Below are 22,125 nucleotides of genomic sequence, written 5' to 3' on the forward strand. Positions count from 1 at the left end.
GCTATTGTTGCACTACTGTCTTGAAAACAATAAAATGGATAATAGAAATCTAATTTAAACACATTTATTTTAAATACAAATCGAGAAATAGACAGTTTATAACTTTATATGTGCTTTTATACTTTAAAGGGAACATTTCAAATTGTAAAATAAATCTTTGGTGGACCCAGAGTGTGTTTGTGAAGCTCAAAATACCAAATTTTATTTTATAATTTATAATAGACCGTTTCATCGGGCGCACGTGCGGTGACGCAATAACCGTCTGGTCCGGTTTGTTCAATGGTCTGACTAGTTGCTGAAACTGAATTTTTAGACAAATACCTCGTCGAAAATAACAAATGTTTTAGGTTCCTATGTAATCTATGTGTTGTTTATATTGCCTGTTTTATAAATAAACTACTTTTAAAGGATTTCGTTGTTATTTATTCTTCGCGGAGTTTACCGGAAGTTACGTGAGGACCACGAAAGCAGCTTGTTCATGTTGTTTATAACATCTATAACATGTTACAATTGCCACTTTGTAGGTGTGAGCAAAAATGAGCTGTTTTGGGTGTGTCCTTTAAAATGCAAATGAGCTGATCTGTGCACTAAAGTGCTGTGGTTGGATAGTGCAGATTATGGGCCGGTATTATAATAATAAGTTACCTTTCTGACATCACAAGGGGAGCTAATTTCAATTTTTTTACATGCTTGCAGAGAATGGTTTACCAAAACTAAGTTACTGGGTTGATCTTTTTCACATTTTCATGACATGTCCCCTTTAATATGTAAATAATTTAAAAATTTCGCATAGACAGAAAATATGCTTTTAAATAAACTTAAAAATTTTATTCATTTTTCTGAATGCGCTACTCTACGTATAATTTCTGTGGAAATCAGTCATTCTTATTTTATAATGTAAAATATAATATTAAACTATTTTGGTCACAGTTGCGACTTTAAAATACTTTTTTTGTTTGTTTTAATTTCTGTTTGTCATTATAAATAAACCTGTGTGTCACAACAGCTAAGCTGCTCCAGTGTAACAAGAATAAGACACTTAAAAAAAAAAAAACAAGAGTTCATTAATCAAGTTGTATTTAATATCAATCATTTACATCTCTTAAATGAAACACTTACATTTAGATGTAAAATACGCATTTCTGAATGTGACATGCAACATTTAGGCATTAGAGTATTTTCATTGATATGTATCTCAGTGAGCAAACATTTTAGGCCACACATATTTGTAAAAACTGATTTGGCTTCAGATTACTTAAAAGAAATGACAAAGCTTAAATGAAACAGACATCAATAAAAACTTTTGCATTTCATAAACATAACATTACAGTGAATGAATGAAGCAGCAACCATAAGTGAAATATATGGACATGTTTGAAATGCACCTGTATTTTTTGACGTTGACAAAAGCAGCAAAATAATAACACGCATACTTTACAATTTAAAAACACATAAAATCCTCTTCCATTAAAGCTTTTACATAAATATGCACTTTTGTGACAAATTATTGATAGTGTGTTATAAATTAAGCACTTTTTACTTAAATGCAACTGTAAAGGTTGTTTATATAAATACTTCATGAACAACTGATCAAATACACACATAGCTCAAGACAGGTTTACTAGGCTGTGTTTGAACTCAACAATTGCTGTTTTTAACAAAGAAAAACACAATTTCATTAGCTTCTCATAATGAAATGTCCAAAGACAAACTACGAGAAAATTAAAACTTGTGTGCATTTTGCCATTCACATTGATCAAGAGGTAATGTTTTTGGCTTTGATGGGTGAAATGTTGCATGTATGCCGTTTTCCTCTCTCACGAATAAAACTCAAAAACAGTTGATGTCCATAAATAAGGCACATGTTTTTCCCTGAGATAATATAAAATGTGCACACATACACAATGAGACCATAACTGTTTCTATCAATAATGTCCAATTATTGAATATCCATCTTAATAATAAAAACATGATGTTGTTGAGTTTTGGCTTGGCACATTCCACCTGTTTAACGGTCAAAGATTAAACCCAAGGGATGAACCTCTTGAAGTGACTAAGTTCATATCATCTTATTTAGAAATAAAGTCAATGTGTAGACTAAACTCACAAAGTCTGTGAGAGACGGTTTTGTATCAGTTCTATTAGCTAAAGTTCAGTCAAAAAACCCAGTTTTGTTAATTCTGTATTACATTTGAATGGTGGAGTAAAGCTCATCGATCTGTTTCCTGAAATAATTCCTGAGTTCAGCACGCTTTGCTTTAAGGGTGGGTGTCAGGAGGCCATTCTGAACTGTGAACATCTCTGTGTGAATAGCGATGTCCTTCACCTGGAGGACAAAATGATGGAGCAACATCAAAACATAACTCACATTTCTTTTCTTTTTTTTGCCATGCCAGCTTCTATGGCTATGTTCATGGTGGGAGTTAGGTTTAATTATAAAGAGTCAAACTTTTTTCACTTTTTAAAACTATAAAACTACATTTGGTAAAATACTTACTGTGTCCTTTTAGCAAAACAAAATCATATTTACAGTAATGGACTTAAAAAGTAAGAAAAAAATAATGTGCTAGGATAAAACAAAAACGGCTTTGAACATATAGCCACAAGAGCTGGCCAGGTATGCGTGAATCTAGTTTAACTGAAAATAACAACTTGTTCAACATAACCACAACCACTTATATCGAACATTAGTTAATTATAAAACCCAGTAAAGTGTAATTGGCAAAGCAATATTTCCACAGCATCAAGTCTACACTCACCTGTTCAAAAGACTTAAGGCCACTTTCTTTACCCAATTTCACAATGTCCTCCAGAATAGCTTTCTTTATATCCTGAAAGCAAAAACAAAACATTAATTTACCCTTCTTAACTCATCAAACAGTGCAATATTGTTGTATTCATAGTTAATGTGAAGATATAGTTGAATGTTTTTAGATTTCATTTTATACTCGGGTTCACCGTTCATTCATATAATCAAAGTCCTTTTAGAGATGTCACACCACTAGGCGGCCATGTTTGCAACATCTCCAGTCACATATTTAAGGCAGTTTTTCCAAATTTTGGATGGCAGGGACCCCCACATATGGGGAACCTTTAGTAAGGGACCCCTTTCCTAAATTATATTTTACTATTTTCTTTTAATTAAACATTTAAATTGTGTTAGATAAATAGTAATTGAGATCAGGGCTTGACATTAACACAAGACTGGGAAGACGGCCATCTTTGATGAACCTCTCTCACTGTATGACATAGGACCACTGATGGAAAGCCACATTCCCAGTCACGATGACTGGTTCACAATAGCAATTTATCGTCCGGGAAAGCAAAAAAATTGTGCAGTGTATCCAGGGCTTAAGGCATGCAAGACTAAAGTCCTGCAGTATCTACTTAAATGGGAAAAGACAAATATCTCTTAAATCACAATTAACTCATTCACCGCCATTGACTAGTTATCTCGTCAATTATGAGTTAATATTTAACTAATAAATATGCCTTTCTGGACGAATTTCAAAGTGAAAGTGTAATACCGCAAACCAAATTTATCAAAAACGGAAGTTAAAAAAGATTTAATGATTTATTTTAACTGCCTTTATGTTTGATAGTCATTCTGAGTCTGATCTCTAACATAAATTCCTTTACAAAAACGCAATTTTTTAAGCTTTTTGCTCAAAATGTTGTATTTTTGAAGAGAAATATCCATATTTCAGTGGTTAAATTAAGTGGAAAAAGTAAATATATAATGAAACGTTTTTTCCCCATTTTGTTTGTTTGTTTGTTTGTTTATTGTTTGTTTGAAAGCAGAAGGTGTGTTCTTTATTTAGATTTAATTTGTATGTTTATATATTTATAGAAGATAATTTTTCCTGCAAGGAATTTTGTGAAACTTTTGTTAAAATCACAAAAATGCAGGTGGCCAATTTTTCTCAAAAAGGCAGGCGGTGAATGAGTTAAACAACACATTACCAACCAACAAATAAATCTAATATAACTGTACCATTCATTTAGTTTCTTATGCTAAAATTGCACAAAAAAAACATGACTAATTGAGTAAATGGTTGTCTATCTGAGTTTTGCCATTATTACCTTATTTCTGCACAATTCTTCATATGAGCCCTCTACGCCTCTCTTCTTGGCCCAACCGGGCAGAAAGTCTGGATCAGGAACTATGATGGCAACCAGACATGCCTGAAGAAGGAGAGAGATGAGACAGATGAATGAGGAAAGTCAGAATTCATCCAGCTTTGCCTTTATTCATGAGTGATGTCCTCTCACCTGCAGACTGTCTCCATGTACAAATGCCTGGACTACGGCTTCACTCCTGATATAAATATTCTCAATCTTCTCCGGAGCGATATATTCTCCCTGAGCCAGTTTAAAAATGTGCTTCTTACGGTCCACAAGCTTCAAAGTGCCATTCTGTGAAGATGACATCAGAGGCATATCGGTTACATTAATACCAGCATGCAGGTCACGAACTTTCGGGTAACATAGTAGGGAGCATCTTTAAAATAAATGGCACATGGTTTAATATATTGCTTATTTATATATTAGTGCAAAAACAGGTAAACACCTGAATGTGTTATTTACATGTTCAAAAACATTTTGACATTATGTCATTGTCAGTGTTTATTATCTATCAGAAATGCATGAAACTATCATATAAATATAAATACTGATTGTGATGGGCTTCTTACCGCCTGCCACCTGCCAATGTCTCCTGTGTGAACCCAGCCGTCTTCATCAAGAGTCTCTTTAGTTTTTTCTGGATCTTTCAAATATCCCAGAAAAACATTCGGACCCCTTACACAAACCTGCCAAAAAACAATCAGAGATCCAGTCAAGTGTGTGTAAAACAACATACAAACTGCAACAGGATTAATAACACACACACACACACCTCTCCCTCGCCATTACTGGCGTAATAATTCATCTCGGCCACATCCACCAGTTTTATGTCATTACAGGGTAGAGGAGCACCAACATGACCTGCAATGACAACATAACATGGTTACTTTCATTTTCATTTTATGCAAACCTACATCGAACATATAGCATCTTTAAGTATAAATAAGGTATATGAAAAAATCAGCGTCTTCTTTCATAGGTAATGCCCAGGTTTAAAGGTGCAAACTTAACATAAATGCAATATAATAAACAACCATATTATCAATGGTCAGTCGCAATTATGCAATCGCATGATTCAATGCATAATCAGCCAAAGTCTGCATACTGTATTTATGTGGGGGCCGCATTTTTTAAATACGCTGTATAAACTGCAGATTTCTGCTTGCAAAATATGCAGGCTTGCATGACTTCATAATCCCCACATTTTCGTAGCAAAAAGTCACATATATCTTAGCAGAAAGTTGAAAAATGTTGTATTTACTTCACACATGCGCAGTCATGTCCCCTGTTGTCATGGGAATGTTAGGAAGTGACGTAAATACGCGAAAAAAAAAGCTGCAAACAGTTTTTGTAAGTTCACACAGTTTTTGCAAGTTCTCGCAATTTCATCAAATAAAATTGCATAAATATCCCGCATATTCCATCGCATTTTTTAAGAAAACGTGCAGAAAAATGCAGAGTTTTTTGTGATTGTTGTGTGCAAAAATCTTTAATCTTGCGGCACGTTTTCTAAAAAATTTAATGGAATATGCGGGATATTTATGCAATTTTATGCGATGAAATTGCAGGAATTTGCAAAAACTGCGTGAACTTGCAAAAACTGTTTTCAGCTTTTGCAGCTTTTCAATGATGTTCACGTCACATAATCACGTCACTTCATAACGTTTCCATGGCAACAGGGAACATGGCTGTGCAACATTTTTCAACTTTCTGCTAAGAAATATGTGACTTTTTGCTTCGAAAATGCGGAGATTATGAAATCATGCAAGCCCGCATATTTTGCCCACAGAAATCTGCAATCTATGCCGTGAAAGTGCAGCGTATTTGAAAAAATGCCCCCCACGAATAAATATGCGAACTTTGGCTGATTATGCATTAAATCATGCGATCGCATAATCGCGTTTGTCTGGGGGGGACTGTGTTATGGACCTCAGGAATGAGCTTCTCCACTAATTCATCTTGAAATTCGCATGCATTTGAAGTTCAAATAGATTTGATTGGCTGTCAATAGTTTATCGTTCATCAGGTGGGGAAAAAAATCACTCAGAAAGTGATCACAACGATATTGTTCATTGTATCTTTATCGTTATAGTTCTGGTGTGAACCCCACTATTCTCTTTAATATAAAATGATTTTCAAAACTATATTTTTTATAGTTATAGTCAACGTTATAAAGTTAACGGCCCTTAAATGGACAAACTGGTCTACAGGGCACATTTAGTCACTACGTCATCTCAGACGAAGACGACGACAATATGTTTGTCCTCTGGCGGCTACCGTAGCTTCATGTGTTTCGAAAGGGAGGGGTCAGCTGTGGACTGGGCGGTTGGTTGCAATTCACAATCTCACCAATAGATGCGCTAAAATCTACACACAGCACCTTTAAATTAAAGTTAATAACAATATGCTCTTGTTTAAAAAAAAAAATAGTGTTTGTGTGACCTGCTGTCCAGTCCCCTGGCATTGTAGTTGTGCTGCCGGCAGTGCATTCAGTCTGTCCATAACCTTCATAAAACTGCAAGAAAACATTGACTTGAGTATGTTAAAGACTGCTTGTGATGTTCCTCAAATCAAGTCTAAATGAGTAAATGTAATTATACCTGGCAACCCAGCGCAGCTCGGAGGAAGGTGAGGACCTGGGGTGAAATAGGTGCAGCTCCAGTCACCATCATTCTAACGTGACCACCAACACTGGCCTACAGGGGGCAGCAGAGACTTCATTTACATGATGACAGATTTGTTTGTTTCTTTAAGTATACATTAAAACATTATGCAATGGTAACTATAATCAGGGTGTCACCTGGACTTTCTTAAAGATGATCTTATCCCAAAGACTGTCTCTTCTCATAAGTCCACTCTTCATTTCGGCCTCTTTCCTTCTGAATGCAAACTCCAGAATGCGTCGTTTCAGAGGAGAGTTGGCCTGCCCATAGATCTACAAAAGTTTTTACTACATTAAAACTACACTACAGACGCAAAAGGATAAACATGTTTGACGTCAGAACTGGTGCCCTTTATGAACCGTTACCCACATGTTTATGCAAATGATGTGTATACAAACCCTATCAAACATGCGATTCAGTAAACGAGGAACCACTGGGAAAATGGTGGGCTTCAAGGTTTGGAGGTCATCCATTAAAGCCCTAATGTCACCCTGAAAGTATCCAATACGAGCGCCGTGCATTAGGGCTACACCCTGAAAGTTTAAACACACACATCGTAAGTGGATAGAAACAATACTGCTCTTTAAAAGCATCGTATATAAATAATAAATATAATGGTGTGACAGACAATAAAAACAATATATGCACCAAAAACATAGAAATTATTTGCCTAATATAAATTATTAATAACAGACAAAATATTATAAAAGTAGTCATATTATACAATAACTTTAAAAGTGGGTCTGCTTCTCGGCACAATAACAATTAAGTTAAATCTAGCCTAATTTCATTTCATAAAACTGCTAAATAAACGAAATTTACTCTAACATAAAAAAATCCTCGGACATAGACACACCTCTACGACTCTCTCAAACATGTGAGCCAGGGGCAGGTATGAAATGTGGGCATCATCGGGCCCGAGCGGGCAGTGAATCTGAAACACAGAGTAAAACAAGACAACTGTAAAACAACAATCCTGTAGTACACACATTTACCCAGTCTATTGCATTACAATCCTTACAAATGAAACACACAGTGATGATAGGAAGAAGAAGAGTCTACTATTATCCTGGACGATTTAAATTGCAATATGAGAGGTATGAAACTAGCATCAATTATTTTAAAACATTATACCATAAGTGCTGCTGTTATTATTATTATTATTAGGGCAGAATGATGATAGCTTTGCAATTCTGAACCTGAAATGTTTTGTTTGCCATCTGACATCTTTGGCAAACAGGTTACACCATCCCATGTCTGAGTCTTTTTGTAATTCACTTTAATAGTCTTGTGGCATGAGACATGCTGAAAAAACGTGTCGGAATGCGTTCGGTGTAATTTTAAGTTAGAGACAAAAGAAAGTATAAATGTAAATGTTGGTTGAAATTGAGGTTTTCATAAAAATAAGTACATTAAGCCCTTATTTTGCGATCTCAATGCTCTAAATAGTCATTAAGCAACTCAAATAATCTCCATCCACATGCGCGTGACACTTGGGACATGCAGGAATTAGAAAATAAAGTGCAAGACTTGCTTGATGTTAAAATAGTTATTAAGAGCGATAAAGTTTGGACACAGATGCGCAAATACACGACCCCGATACATATGCATATATAAATAGAAATACAGTTTTAAAATATCTGTTTTGACACTAACTCTTGCCGATATAACCAGTTATGTCTTATGCCGAGTTCAGACTGCATGATGTTCAAACTAGTCGGGTCACAGATGTTTTCACACTGCGTGACTTATCTGGGGTAGCGTTCAGCCAAACTCACGCGAGAAGTGACCAAGGAAACAAAGCGAGGTCACGCATGCAAGACCGGAGTTTTCACGTAAGACTGGGATTATTATATAAAAAAAAGGGTAGCTCGCAAGAAGCTTGCCATACAAATTGCATGTGCGCTCATTTGCAGCAGAAAGAAGAAATAAAGATTATGAAGGAGGAAATGTTTGGAGAGACTCCTTCCCAAACTTCCAGCTGTCCTGTATGTTGCTCTCTCATTGGCTGTAGGTCATCGCCGTTGTTATTTTCAGTCAAAACACATTTCACACGGCATGATTTTGAATTGCTGACAGGTTCAGATATCAAGCATGCCAGATATCTCACAGGTGTCAGGGACTCGTTGGCGATTCTCTCAGAACGCGTCTTTGATCATTCACACTGTGTGATTGTCACTCTCGTGCACGAGCATTGATTTGCCTGTGTTTTCGGGCATTTGTCTGCGATTTTGAGAAATTTCAGAAATTGTTTTTGACTTTGTGTGTGTTAAATCTATTAGTTTTATAGTGATTTTAAGGTATGGATTCAGTGAATTTGTTTTTGAAATCTTCAAAATTCTTTAACTAGATTTTTCCCAAAACTGACTTTGCTGACTCTGTTAAATTCAAACAGGTGTAGATCTGTCATATTTGGTCAGATCTTACATCATTTTGAAGTTTTTTAAAAAGAGAATGTAAAAATATAAATAACTCATATTTGAAAATGTGTTCATTCCAACTCAGTTTGCCAGCAGGGGTCACATTTTTACAAATATATAATGCAAGTCATGCATTTGTGTGCAAAATATCCATACAATAATTAGTTAAAATGTTGTGTAAAATAATATAAAATGTTATAATGCAGGACACTGCTGTCAGTGCTAACATGACAAAATTAAATCTGGGTTTATAGAGCTTCTTTGTGAGACTTTATTGTTTACCTGTGTGACCTTGACGAAAGCAGAAGTATTGGACACAATGTTTTTGTGGGTTAGCATCGCCCCTTTAGGGTTTCCTGAGAGCGAGAGAGAGAGCGAGAGAGATTATTACACTATAAAAACAAATCTGGCATTATTTCTTCTCTCACACACACACAATACCTGTAGTTCCACTTGTAAAACAGATTATAGCTAAATCATCAGGCTTGGGAGGCTGCAGATATAAAAAGTAATAAATAAATGTCAAAAATCAGATGTCTTGGTCTTAGATATGTGCCATTATTTATAGTCAAAGTGATAAATATACATATATAGAGACATATAGCATGCATCTAAATATCCTGAAAAATAAAGTAAAGTACTGACCGCAGGCTTCTGTCGATGAGCCTTGCCAATATTCTGTAAATGAAAGAAAAACTTATTTAAATAAATGTTGGGACTGGAAGTTCAGGGAATAGGGAAATAAATACAGACAGTGAGGTCAACGAGGTTTCGGTTTGTGTGAGGACAGATCTATATATACACATACACTGGTAACACTTTACAATAAGGTTCATTAGTTAACATTAGTCAATGTTTTAAGTAACTTGAACAAACCACGAGCAATACATTTGTTACAGTATTTATTAATCTTTGTTAATGTTAGTTAATAGAAATAACGCTTTTAATTATTTGTTCATGTTAGTTCACAATGCATTAACTAACGTTAACAAGATTGTTGAAATTAACATTAACAAAGATTAATAAATGCTGTATAAGTGCACTTTATTATTAGTTCATGTTATCTATAATGTAGTTAACTAATGAAACTTATTGTAAAGTGTTACCTATATACTTAAAATTAAGGACAGACATTAGATAAGATTTAGACTAATTTTGATTTCAACATTCAGAAATATAAGGAAAAATGCAAGTTTCATATTTTGTTTCTTATAAAACTAAATTATATATATTTTTAAATTTTTATGCATTTGCCAGATACTTTTATTTACAGTGACTTACAGTGCATTACAAGATATAATGCAAAGCAAATGCAATGCTCTACCACCGAGCTATACAGAAGCAAAATTATTTGAGCAACGGGAGTTAAAGATGAATATGAATGCCGTGTTATTTGGGGTTACTGCTAAATTATCATCACTTACAAACCAAAAACTTTAACTGTACATAACCTTTGAAGTATTAAAATCATTCAATCATTCATGCACATTTACAATATCTTGATATTTTCAATGTATCTTGCAGGTCTTACTAATGCATTTTTAGGGACATAATAGGTTGTCAATGTTCCTAGAAATACCCGTTTCAAAATCTGTGAGTTTAACCTGACCAATCTTTACCACTGCAGGTTATCATGACATCATGACCAGGGTCACAGTCAGATAAACCAACAGCTCCATACACAAACACAGAGCTCTACAAATATTTGAGCAGACAATCGTTGGTTTATTCACCTCTGCGTCTCTCAGACTGATGATTTCAATGCCGCACTGCTGTGCTCGGCTCACCAACTCCGAATCAAAATCCTCGATGAGAATCAGAGTTTTGACCGAGTGCTGATGGCCGGACACGCTGTCCAACAGCAGCCTGGCTTTCTCGGGAACATCACATACCACCGTATTTATACAAGCTGCAAAAACAAACACACACTTGTGTAATGTCAAACAATTCATAAGAAATGTTACGGTGTGCTTTAATACAGAATCTTTAGAAAACTGTGTTTGACTTACTTTTGTCAATGATGTAAACGATCGCCTCTGTGCCCAATGTATCATATAGAGGAACGGAGATGAGAGAGTAGGTGTAGCAGGCCAGCTCGGAAATTGTCCACTGGAGAAAGATTTCTGGTTAGTGTCAAACTATACTAGTCAACAAGTGGATCAAAAACGTTCTTAAAATCTGTCCTAAGACAAGAATGAGTTTGGTTTTAAGACAGCTTTTAAACTACTTCAAATGTTGACTAGTGTATATTTGCACTTATTAAAATATATATCAACACATTGCCATTGTCTATTTAGCCACATTTCACGGCACTGTAAAAAAAAGTTGCACTCCAATTTTTAGGTAAAATCAACTTGGAATTAAATTCAACTTTATTTTATGAGTTAAAGCAACTCATCAGTAGTGCTTGGTAAAGATTTAATTTGGTTGAGCTCAGCTTTAAAAGAAATAATATGCAAAACTGACACACAGAAATGTAATGATGCATTCATGTAAAAAGTTCCCGTTCTCTAGTCTGGCAACTAAAAAGTGAATTAAACGAGTCTCTGACCTCTGGTCTGTTCTGAGAGAAGATGCCGATGTAAGGGTTTCCGTTTTTGGAGTGTCCTTTCTGAAGAAATGCTGATCCCAAATGCTCTGCGCGCTCAATCACCTAAACAAAAACAAATTAAATCAATAAGAAAAACCTTTTGAAATGCAGTAAACATGCAAAAGAAGGAGAAGTGGGATTTTGACTTCTGGCTGGGAAAGATTAGTAATAGCACATCTCTCTTCCAAAAGCTTCATTTTATGTCAGTTGAACATTAAGTATTGGATAAATCGCACACACTGGAGTTAAATAACGATGGTTAGGGATTTTTTATAAATTATATTTAAAAAATTCTAATCCTAACACAAATGATGAACAATAAGTGATAGTGATGATTGCCTGAAGAAATGGCACTAAAACCCTATTCACACAGCACTTTGGTCCCAGAAAATTTCCGTAAAATTGTCAGACAGGCTTCTGTGTGAACACAAACATGTCATGTAAATGTTATGGGATTGCTTCCGTAAAGAGGACCTAAGAAAACTGCCGTAACATTCACGGAAAACATTCTGTGTGAACAAGAAGCAGAAACAATAACGTAAGGGGCGTGCCGTAGTGAGGACGCCCGTATTATTGCAACAAGAAGTTATGGTTCAGCTTTGACACAAGGATTTAAGAGAACATGCCAACTTTTTGGGACTTTAGCTTATTCACCGTATACCCCAGAGTTAGAGAAGTCCATACACACACTCATCATCTCTGTTCGTGACATAACTCTGTCTGACGCACCCACTGCTTGCCTAGCCTAGCTTAGCACAAAGACTGGAAGTAAATGGCTTCAGCTAGCATATAATTTTCAGAAGTATATAGTGGGGGGAGTGATTTGCTCCCAGCACCTGAGAAGCTCTGTGGTGAGGAGCAGATAGTTTGTGAAAGTGTTGCGTTTCACAAACTTCTGAGAAGATAGTTAAAACGCAGATCAACATTCAAATTGAGAAATGTTGGCAAACTGGACTGAAGCAGAGATCAGGGAGCGAATCAGGGGAGAGAATGCATGCACAGATTCCAGAAAATCATTGGCAGTGTGTGAATGAACCAAAAATCAACCGATCCTGGACAAATCCCGAATGCATTTTCCTTGTATTTTCCATAATCTTGGTGTGAAAATAGTTTAACAGGACAAACTGGGACATGAATGTGGATTAAATGTGCTAAGGGAGTTTCCCACAAGCTCTTTTCTACAGTCTAGAAACCCTCGTAAAATCTGTACGAAACCTGATTTTGAATGCTCTGAAACCCAAAACCAGTTTCCCTACAGGTGAGTGGTAAAGCTTTAATTACACATCAGACTTAGAAAAGGTGTCTATTACAAACTTTTTGTTCTTGTAAGACTTCATGTTTTAGGGAAACTACACCAACACAGTTTTTGACTATGCTTGTCAACCCATTTCCCATTTTTACAGGGGCCATTACAAGACTTTTCTTAAGATGAAAAATAATTCTTTGGTGTCTCCACAGTATGTATGTGAACCTTAAGCACAAAATATCATACAGATAATTTATTATAAGATGTTAAAAGTGCCACTTTGTAGGTGTGAGCAAAAACGTGCCATTTTGGGTGTATCCTTTAACATGCAAATGAGCTGATCTCTGCACTAAATGACAGTGCCGTGGTTGTATAGTGCAGATTAAGGGGCGGTATTATTATAATAAGTTCCTTTTCTGACATCACAAGGGGAGCCAAATTTCAATGACCAATTTTTTCACATGCTTGCAGAGAATGGATTACTAAAACTAAGGTACTGGTTGATCTTTTTCACATTTTCTACGTTGATAGAAGCAATGGGTAGATTTTAATGATATCCCCCTCTTAAATCATCTTGGTCATGGAGTAGTAATACATTAAATGTAAAAAATCCTACATTTTGCTTTTAAGATTTAAAGAAGTACAGTCATGATAAAACACAGAGGTGTTAAATCAAGACACGCAGACAAGGAGACACAAGTGTTATACTACCGTTGAATAAGAAAGCCATTCATAGGGCTGCTTTGGTTTTCTGGATCCCAGGCAGGGGCCATCATCTGAAAAGACAAATTTAATATATAATTTAATAGTAATATAATAATATGACACATCCAGTGATTCATTCACATTTAGCTGACGCTTTTATCCCAAGCGGATGCTGCGAGAGCATGGATCATCAGGATTTCATTATGTCCATACACATAATATGATATGAGGTAAATGAGGACAGACTTCTTATTGTTTAGTGTACCGTCACTTTAAGAAAGCAGCACAAGGCTTGTCACTGTACCACGGGCAGACGTCACATTTTGAGACACATCAGTCTTTGTCTGTCTGTAATAGAGCTGAACATTACGTACTCGATATCCTCTGGCCACGTAGGAAGAACTCGTACATCGTCTTGGCATCGTCGTAGAAATAGCTCAACAGCGGGCCTCCGTTTAATATCGTCGCCCGCCGAGCAAACTCTCCACCCTGTGAATCAATAACCAGATCGTCCATAACAAAGCACATAAACCTGTGATTTTATCTCTCACATTCATATCTACTGACCAGCAGCTCCTGTGACTGCATCTGGAGGTCACAGGGTGGTTTCAGGGCTTTGGGTCTCGTGGCGTACCAGTAAGCTGTGATGGCCGTGAACGCGCCCATGCCGATGAGCGTGTTGGTGGAGAAAGTGCGGAGGTAGTCCCTCACCTCGTTCATATCTGGGACCCTCAGCTGTTTCAACAGCTCGTGAGCCTGCATGACTATCACCTACCAAACCTGTGGAAGATAGTGATGATTATCTCATTGCATTGGATTCACTTTATTAAAGGTGCCAAAGAATGCATTGAAATAGAAGGTTAAATTGTTCTTTGATATTTACATAGAAGGTATGCAAGTTTATTAAGTGCAAAAATGATCCAGAAATGTTTTTACATGTCCATTTACAACCCTAGGATTTGTCTTTTGAATGAAATGGTCTATTTTTGCTATATTTGGAAGGGTCATGAATAATAATGTTGAGCTCTGCTCTGATTGGCTCTGCTCTGAGGCTCATGCCAGTAGTTCACATTAGTAAACATTTTAACATTGTTGAAATTAATTTAATGTGTAAACCAAGTGCATATCGGAGAATAGCGGGGACGCCCTTCACACTGCGAGCGTGCATGCGCGCCACACGGCCGAAATGAGAAAGACGTGGTCCGGACCGTCTGTCTGAAGGATAACTAGTAGCCAGTTGATTAAACATCTCAGAGAATAGCGCAGACGCGCTTCACACCGCGAGTATGCACGCGCGACACACGGCCGAAATGAGATAAAGACGTGGTCTGTCATGTCTGGAGGATAGCCAGTTGATAAAACACATGTCCGTGAGAACTGTAAGTGGACTTATGTTTTGGGGTTATTTAAAGGAGTAGTCCACTTTAAAGATGGGGCCCATTGATTTACCATAGTATTTTTTTTCCTACAATGAAAAGTCAATAGACCCCATCTTTAAAGTGGACTACTCCTTTAAGCCTATTATTGTATTAGTCTAAAGTAAGTTAGCTGGTGATTTTGTTGTTTAAGCAACCTGCTAGCTAGGTTTCACGTGCCTGTTGATTAGATATAATTGTTGAGCGCTCTTGCTCACTTTATTTATGTGCATTATTTACATGTTACATTAGTTACACTCCTTTAAGATAATGTCATTAATAGTGAGAAATAATCAGTTTTTACCATTTTTGCGCCATCTATCATCGTTCGCCAGACGTTCTACAACATCTGCTTTAGTTTGTGTTTATTAACCCTTTAGTTTCACTTCATCACGGAGCTAATCCTGATAGAGGTAAAAACATATTATTCATTAATAATCTAGTATGTGTTCATTTTCTGTTATAGTTTCTTCAAAATTAAGTTTTATTTGAGTGTTTTAAATAAAAATATTTTAATTTTCATAATGACGCATACGCCCCACCCCTTTGATTGCCACGCACTCGGCACCGCCCACCCGTCCAATGTTACCAACTTAACTAACAAATATTCTGCGGGAAACCCTGCATGCCTTAACTCAGCAATCCTTCATGTTTAAGTAAGAATTAATTTAGATCCATTGGTAACACTTTATAATAAGGGTCCATATTATTACAGTAATAGGATGATTTAATTTTCATAGAATAAAGCCTGATTAAGTTTAGGAGTCAGGATATTGATAATAAATAGTGTTATTACAGTAACACTTTAAGTAAAAAAAATATATATATATTTTGTCTGTATACATTTTTGTTGTTGTTGTTAGAATATGTATAATTTAATGTTTTAACTAATTAAAAAAGCTGAATAATCATTTCAAAACGTACTGATTAGTCCTCAAAATAATCGTGGATTAGTTGATTAATCGGTATAATAACAGTTTGATTAATCGATTATCAAAATAGTTGTTTTTTTCAGCCCTACTAACGATATATGCTATTATCATGCACAGAACTGTTTTTATATATCTATGCCTAGGTAAATACAGTTTTATATTCTATGGCACCTTTAAGCCTATTCGATGGCACCCCTAATTCTCATTCCCGATAAGCATTTAAACATTATAATTGCATCAGTTGGAATTCTTTTAATTGAATTTCTTTTTAATTTAAGGATGAAATACGATTTGCGGCATGTCATCCGTTTGTTTCACATTCTTTCTGACAAAAGAAAGCATCACTCGCTTACACAGACTCTCTGCTATGGGTCCACCTAAAACTTCCTCAAACCATAACATTTTGAAATATTCACATTATATAGTTATTGCATGCAAGCGCAAACCATTGCGATTTGTGTGTTGCGATATTCTCTGTGATTTCAATACATTTTGCTGAACTATGGCAAATGTTATCTTCATAAGAACATCTAAGAAACTAATGGTGACGATGATCAAAGGTCAAACTGATTTATCAGATGTTTTGTTCAATGCTCATTGTCTGCAATGTTTTTCTTCACCTGTGCAAAGTTTACTCACATCATTAACTCTAACAAAACCTTACAAAATAATGTTAAACAAACTGGTGCTCATATTTCTGCAATACCCCAAAGACTTTCTATTTTGAGAATGAAGAGATGCACATGTTCATATAATCACTCTTTGGAGAATAGCAAAATGTGTACATGTTTCCCCCCAATACTCTTATAACTGTAATGTGAATAAAAAGTCAAAAATATCAGCTTTAAAGAAGCTGACATGTATAAGCTAAAAGAAAGAAGTCACCTTACTCAGGCGAGCAAGGACGCGTTAACCCTGTAACCCCTCACCTACTTCTATTATTACTGCCCCGGGGTAGATCATTCTGAGAAACTGCCCTCATCTAAACACAGCAGCTCGCCTCATGCACGGCTGCTTACAAACAACACCAGCGATGAAGCCAATAAAAAAATGAAAGCTCACATCCAAACACTTTAAATGTTAAGGACCACAAGCACTCTTCCGCTGCTAATGGAAAGCTGGAGCTAAATCATCCAATATTCTTAAAGGGAAAGTTCACCCAAAAATTAAAATGATGTCATTATTTACTCAACTTCAGGTTGTTACAATGTTTCAATTTGAACACAAAGGAAAATATAAGTAATCAAGCAGAAAACAAAAGCACCATTTACTTTTATAGTAGGAAAAACAAATACTATGGAAGTCAATGGTGCTCACAAACATTGCTCAAAATATCTTCCTTTCTTTGTATACTATTCAGCAGAATAAAGAAATTTATACAGGTCTGTAACAACGTGAGGATGAGTAAATTATGACAAAATGTTAATTTTTGGGTGAATCATCCCTTTAACCCATGTAGGGTACATTATAAACCCGCTTTAACAAGTCTCAGCATGACCTAAATATATAAACACACACTTCACCTGTGACCAGTGGAATGGTGTCCAAATGTGGGTGCCGCTTTTCCCACAGAAACGCTGCCACGGGAAGGTGAACTAACCAGGTTGAAGTTAAAACACTTCAGGTCACAACAACTACAGGATGAGTTTATGTGCATCAATGTGCCGCTCCGGCCCCTCCTTGTGTCTTATTGGACACATACTCTTAGAAACTGCGGGGTTGGCCAATAAGGAACAAGCAACAGGGCAAACTTTACAATGACAAACCCCTGACGAGACATTATTGTTATTATGTCAATAATCAACTAGACGATTTACTATAATCACTGATTATATCATTCTGTAAGTCTTGCGCTAAGTGGTTAACTGATAAGGGTTGATCATTTTTAATAGCCTATGTGTGATGTATAAAGCAGACTTAAGAGTGGGTAATATAAAATTACACAAATCATAAACATATCTCTTCATCGGTCTGGACATTATACGAGTCTACATCTCCCTTGGTTGGTTGAACCAGTCAAGCGGGCACTGAAACCCATCATGCCAGCGTACTGTGTGTACTAGTGTACTATACAGACTATCCAGGGTAAAGGTAACATGACCACGGTCACGTCCTTTAAACTCTTCATGCCACTACAGGGAGGTGGAGTAAGGACGTAAAGACCAATGATAGACCCTGAAGTTGGTCACCCGATGGAGGGCAGCCAAGCAAACACAACCCCTCCCAAACTGGAGCTTCTATTTAAAAATAGTGGCACAACAAATGGAAAAAGATCCAGATACTGAAAGCATGCAATGACGTGTGGATATGCGACATCTGCAGATGACTCAAGAACAAGAGTCTAACTGCCTACAAACTAACTAACATCTAACAGATTTCCAATGATCTAAAGTCTAAACTTCAGTGCAATTTCAGGGTCAAGGGTCGACAGAAAATTAAACCTGTTTTAAGAAAATTTTTAGGTGATTTTTATTATATTGAGTGCTTCTCTCATTATAACTTTTTGTGGTATAATCCATCAAAATTTTTGTTATAGGATAATTATAAGAATTCTAATGATAATGCTTCTATAAAATAAGATGAGATTTACCCCACAAGTATGCAATCAAGATCTCTTATCATTCATTCAAGAGGAGTGTTTACATGGTTTCAAAACAGACAGCATTGCACCAGACAGTCTGATCTTTCACACAGACTCATGAATCAATGAAGCCGAGTAAATTCTGATAGGTGATATTGATTCACGAGAGACATCCGTCAATAAAAATCACTGAATTCAACACTCTCATGGGCTGTTTACCCAACAACGTTTTCAACCATAAACTGGAAAGTTTTTATGCAGTAGGGTTGTGCCGATAGTATTGTGTATAGACGGTCGTCAAACATATCGCTAACAGTGGGCTTTAATGCATTTAAGGCATTTATTTGCATCCTTTTCCTTGCATGAAAGGGTTTGTGGGATTTACTTTGCGCGAAAGAGCTTGTAATGCATGCGCACACACCTGGACTCAATGCATGCTTTTTGGACTCTTGCTCGGAGCTGAATGGGCGCGGCATTAACTCCTCCTAGAACCTGAACTTGTAGTACGCATGGCTCTGACATTTCCTTAGTTGCACTAGAGAGGTTGTTAGCGCGCAGAGGGTTAAAACCACCGAGTTTGTTGTCCCACCCTGGTGCCTGGACTTAATGATGCGAATGGATTAATGGCATCCATTTTAAGAAGGTTGCAGTCATGACAGTGTTGCCCTTGCTTCTTTTTTCTGCACCAATCAAGTGATTTGTCATAAATAGGTAAAAAATGAACAAATAAATAAAAGAGTAAACTACTGCCCCAGCTCCAGATACTATCGTGTATCGGCGATCTCACAACCTGACGATAGGACGATCTCAAAATGGGGCAAAATTTCCATGTACTTCGCCTTTTGATCTGTAAGTCCGTATCGATCTGAAATCACTGTTAGTTTGATTTGTTTATATGCATTTGAAAAAGCAACATTTGTCAAACATAATCATTATAAATATTCTTTATTATCATGAAAATACCTGAAAAGGTTTGAAGAACAGCTATATAATATGCTTACACCATTTTCTGGAGATGTGTGTGTAAATGGTTATTTTTCTGCGGTGCATATTGAGTTTCTGCACGAGAGCGCCCTCTGGCTTTTGGATGTAGTGGCATTCCACCGTAATTTATTGAATTATGAAGCATCATAAGCCGATTTATCGGTCAATGCCTATTGCTTGCTTTGTATAGGAATGTATATGTGGACAGGTGTATGTCTAGTGTTTCCTTACAAAATAACATCTTCTTCTACTCCATCTAAAATGATGCACACCAGTAATGTGTTAATGAAAGGTATGTTTGTTTAATGCAAACCCTGTCAGGGAAACTGCCCCTTACTCTTTAAATCAAAAGTTAAATCCACTTATATGTCTTTTGCGGCGTGAAGCATTTGTATATGTACATTTACGCATTTGACAGAAGCTTTTAGCCAAAGGGACTTACAGTGCATTACAAGATATACATTTTCTCAACATGTGTTTCCTTGTTTCAAACCAATGACCTTTTGCACTACTAACACAATGCACAAAACTTGTAAATACGAAACTTGTGGTAATTCGGACCTCAAGATGTCATTTCCTTATAGAACAGGCGGCACAACGACAAACTATAATTGCTTATGCTTCTCCTCCACACAACCAAAGATTAAAAGTCACCTGTTCTTAAAGGTATGTGACCTTCATATAAACCTCATGCCAATAATATATAACCAATCATAAATTATTGCATATATTTTTTAACAAGGTTTGCTCAAAAAACCTGTGCTTGCAGTCTCACTTGTTCATTAGCAGCACTGGACAAACATAAACTAGTCCTCCGTGAATATCATGACACTAATAAATCACACAGTCTTAAAATACAACTGAATTACCACCATGCTTTACTTCGTAGTCCTAACAACAGACAATACATTGTCCTCTGTTTTACTCTCGTGTACTGCTACAAAAAACAAGATAAAATATCATAAGAGCTTAATCCTACACCTGTGTTTAATGCTAAACCTCAACACAACGGATCTCCCAGGTGATCACATAGGTGATGCTGGGATTGAACATGGCTGTTGTCACAAAACAAGGTCATCAAGGACACAAGAGTCAACTCTTACAAGACAGCATAATACATTCAATAGTCACACAAGTGACGAAAATGTGAAAAAAATTAATTTAAGTAATTATGCATATATAACACCACATGATTGATGCATGCATATGTTACACTTTAAATTAAAAATTGAGTTCCAGAATACAGTCAGACACGTGACAGATGATGATAGCTGCACTGTATTTAACTTACAGGAACTTCAAATATTAAACACCGTCACGCAAACATAAGATGTTGAATAAGTATTTGCAAGACAGCCACACAATTTGCATTAGTAAAATACTTACAAAACAAATACTCTAACAAAACACAACTCTTTATATGCCCCCTCGAGCACTAAAAGTGTGACTTTAAAGAGAAGTTAAAATGTTATATCTTACAGGCATAATCCTTACGGGCGTGTGCATTTTCGGACACGTTACATAGCTGAACATAAACACAAAACGCGCTCTATTATGCAATGCAAAATATAAAAACCTTTATTAAGAATAAAAAATAGCATATAAGTTATATTTGGTCTGCCTGTACTGACCTGTATTTGTTCCTATGAGTCAGATGAAGGCACGTGCATACGTTTGATAACTGACGCCGCGAGCGTTTACAACTTCTCCGATGTATTCCTTGACCAATATTTCCACCAATCAGAGGCGCCGTACGAATGGAGCGACAGTTAGGAGGATCGTGATTGGACGATCGTTTGACTCTTAGTAACCCTGCGTTTTTGCCACGTTCACCTTTGTACAGACTTTTACAAGCGCGGGAGCGCGCACAGGTGCGAAGCTGTGGTCATGTTTTAATATGCTAAATGTTACATATTTTAATATATAATAGTTTCTTTAGGGTTTTGTATGCCACTTATGGGTTTTGTTTTAAATGGCGAACTCTTTTGAAGTTTATTTAATTTATTTGCTAACAGTGTCTAACGTTGGATATATACTAACATTGAATTATTATTGTTATTTATGAAAGTCAAATTATATACTTACCTTGAGTTTGTTTTATTACATGTCTCATATTTAATTTCATTCACGCTCTTCACTGACATTGTTGTCACCTTTACAACAGTGTATACACAAACACCTTCATGAACTCAGTTGCTAGATCATTGTGTTAGCAGGGTAAAAGGTCATAGGTTTGATCTCACACACATACTGGCATTTGAAAACTAATAAAAATATAAGTTGGTGGTATGATTAAAAGTATTTATTGCTATAAGATGCTAAATGAATAATTGTAAATAAGAAAAAGAAAACTAAAAATTTAAGAACTAAATATACAAACACCAATATATAATGTACATTAAGGTAAATGAATGAGAGTTCATTGATTATTAAAACAGCTTACAGAATTATCTGATTATCTTTT

General features: G+C 36.1%; 1 protein-coding gene across 1 annotated transcript; it reads right to left on the bottom strand.

Annotated features, from left to right (window-relative positions):
- Positions 1-1,060: 1,060 nt before the first annotated feature.
- On the bottom strand, positions 1,061-21,397 carry acsl1b (acyl-CoA synthetase long chain family member 1b). The gene is made up of 21 exons (XM_065242170.1): positions 21,293-21,397; positions 14,317-14,529; positions 14,124-14,238; positions 13,756-13,820; positions 11,760-11,861; positions 11,218-11,317; positions 10,942-11,117; positions 9,854-9,886; positions 9,650-9,701; positions 9,491-9,564; positions 7,645-7,722; positions 7,187-7,321; positions 6,926-7,060; positions 6,726-6,821; positions 6,568-6,640; positions 4,898-4,986; positions 4,695-4,811; positions 4,273-4,416; positions 4,084-4,185; positions 2,760-2,831; positions 1,061-2,326 (listed from the first exon to the last, which is right to left on the bottom strand). Exons 2-21 carry the CDS (start codon positions 14,509-14,511, stop codon positions 2,186-2,188), a joined length of 2,094 nt encoding a protein of 697 aa, XP_065098242.1. The 5' UTR covers positions 14,512-14,529; positions 21,293-21,397; the 3' UTR covers positions 1,061-2,185.
- Between the last annotated feature and the right edge of the window lie 728 nt (positions 21,398-22,125).

This window comes from Paramisgurnus dabryanus, chromosome 16 (genome assembly GCF_030506205.2).
Source record: "Paramisgurnus dabryanus chromosome 16, PD_genome_1.1, whole genome shotgun sequence".
Classification (NCBI taxonomy): Eukaryota; Metazoa; Chordata; class Actinopteri; order Cypriniformes; family Cobitidae; genus Paramisgurnus; species Paramisgurnus dabryanus.

What these genes read in the sequence shown, in the direction of transcription:
- acsl1b (XM_065242170.1), bottom strand. Translation starts at nt 14,511, where the DNA reads ATGCAGGCTCACGAGCTGTTGAAACAGCTGAGGGTCCCAGATATGAAC. An exon ending in ACGTGGCCAGAGGATATCGA is followed by an intron (nt 13,821 to 14,123) that starts GTACGTAATGTT and finishes TTGTCTTTTCAG; the next exon opens with ATGATGGCCCCTGCCTGGGA. An exon ending in GCCAGGGGACTGGACAGCAG is followed by an intron (nt 4,987 to 6,567) that starts GTCACACAAACA and finishes TTGTCATTGCAG; the next exon opens with GTCATGTTGGTGCTCCTCTA.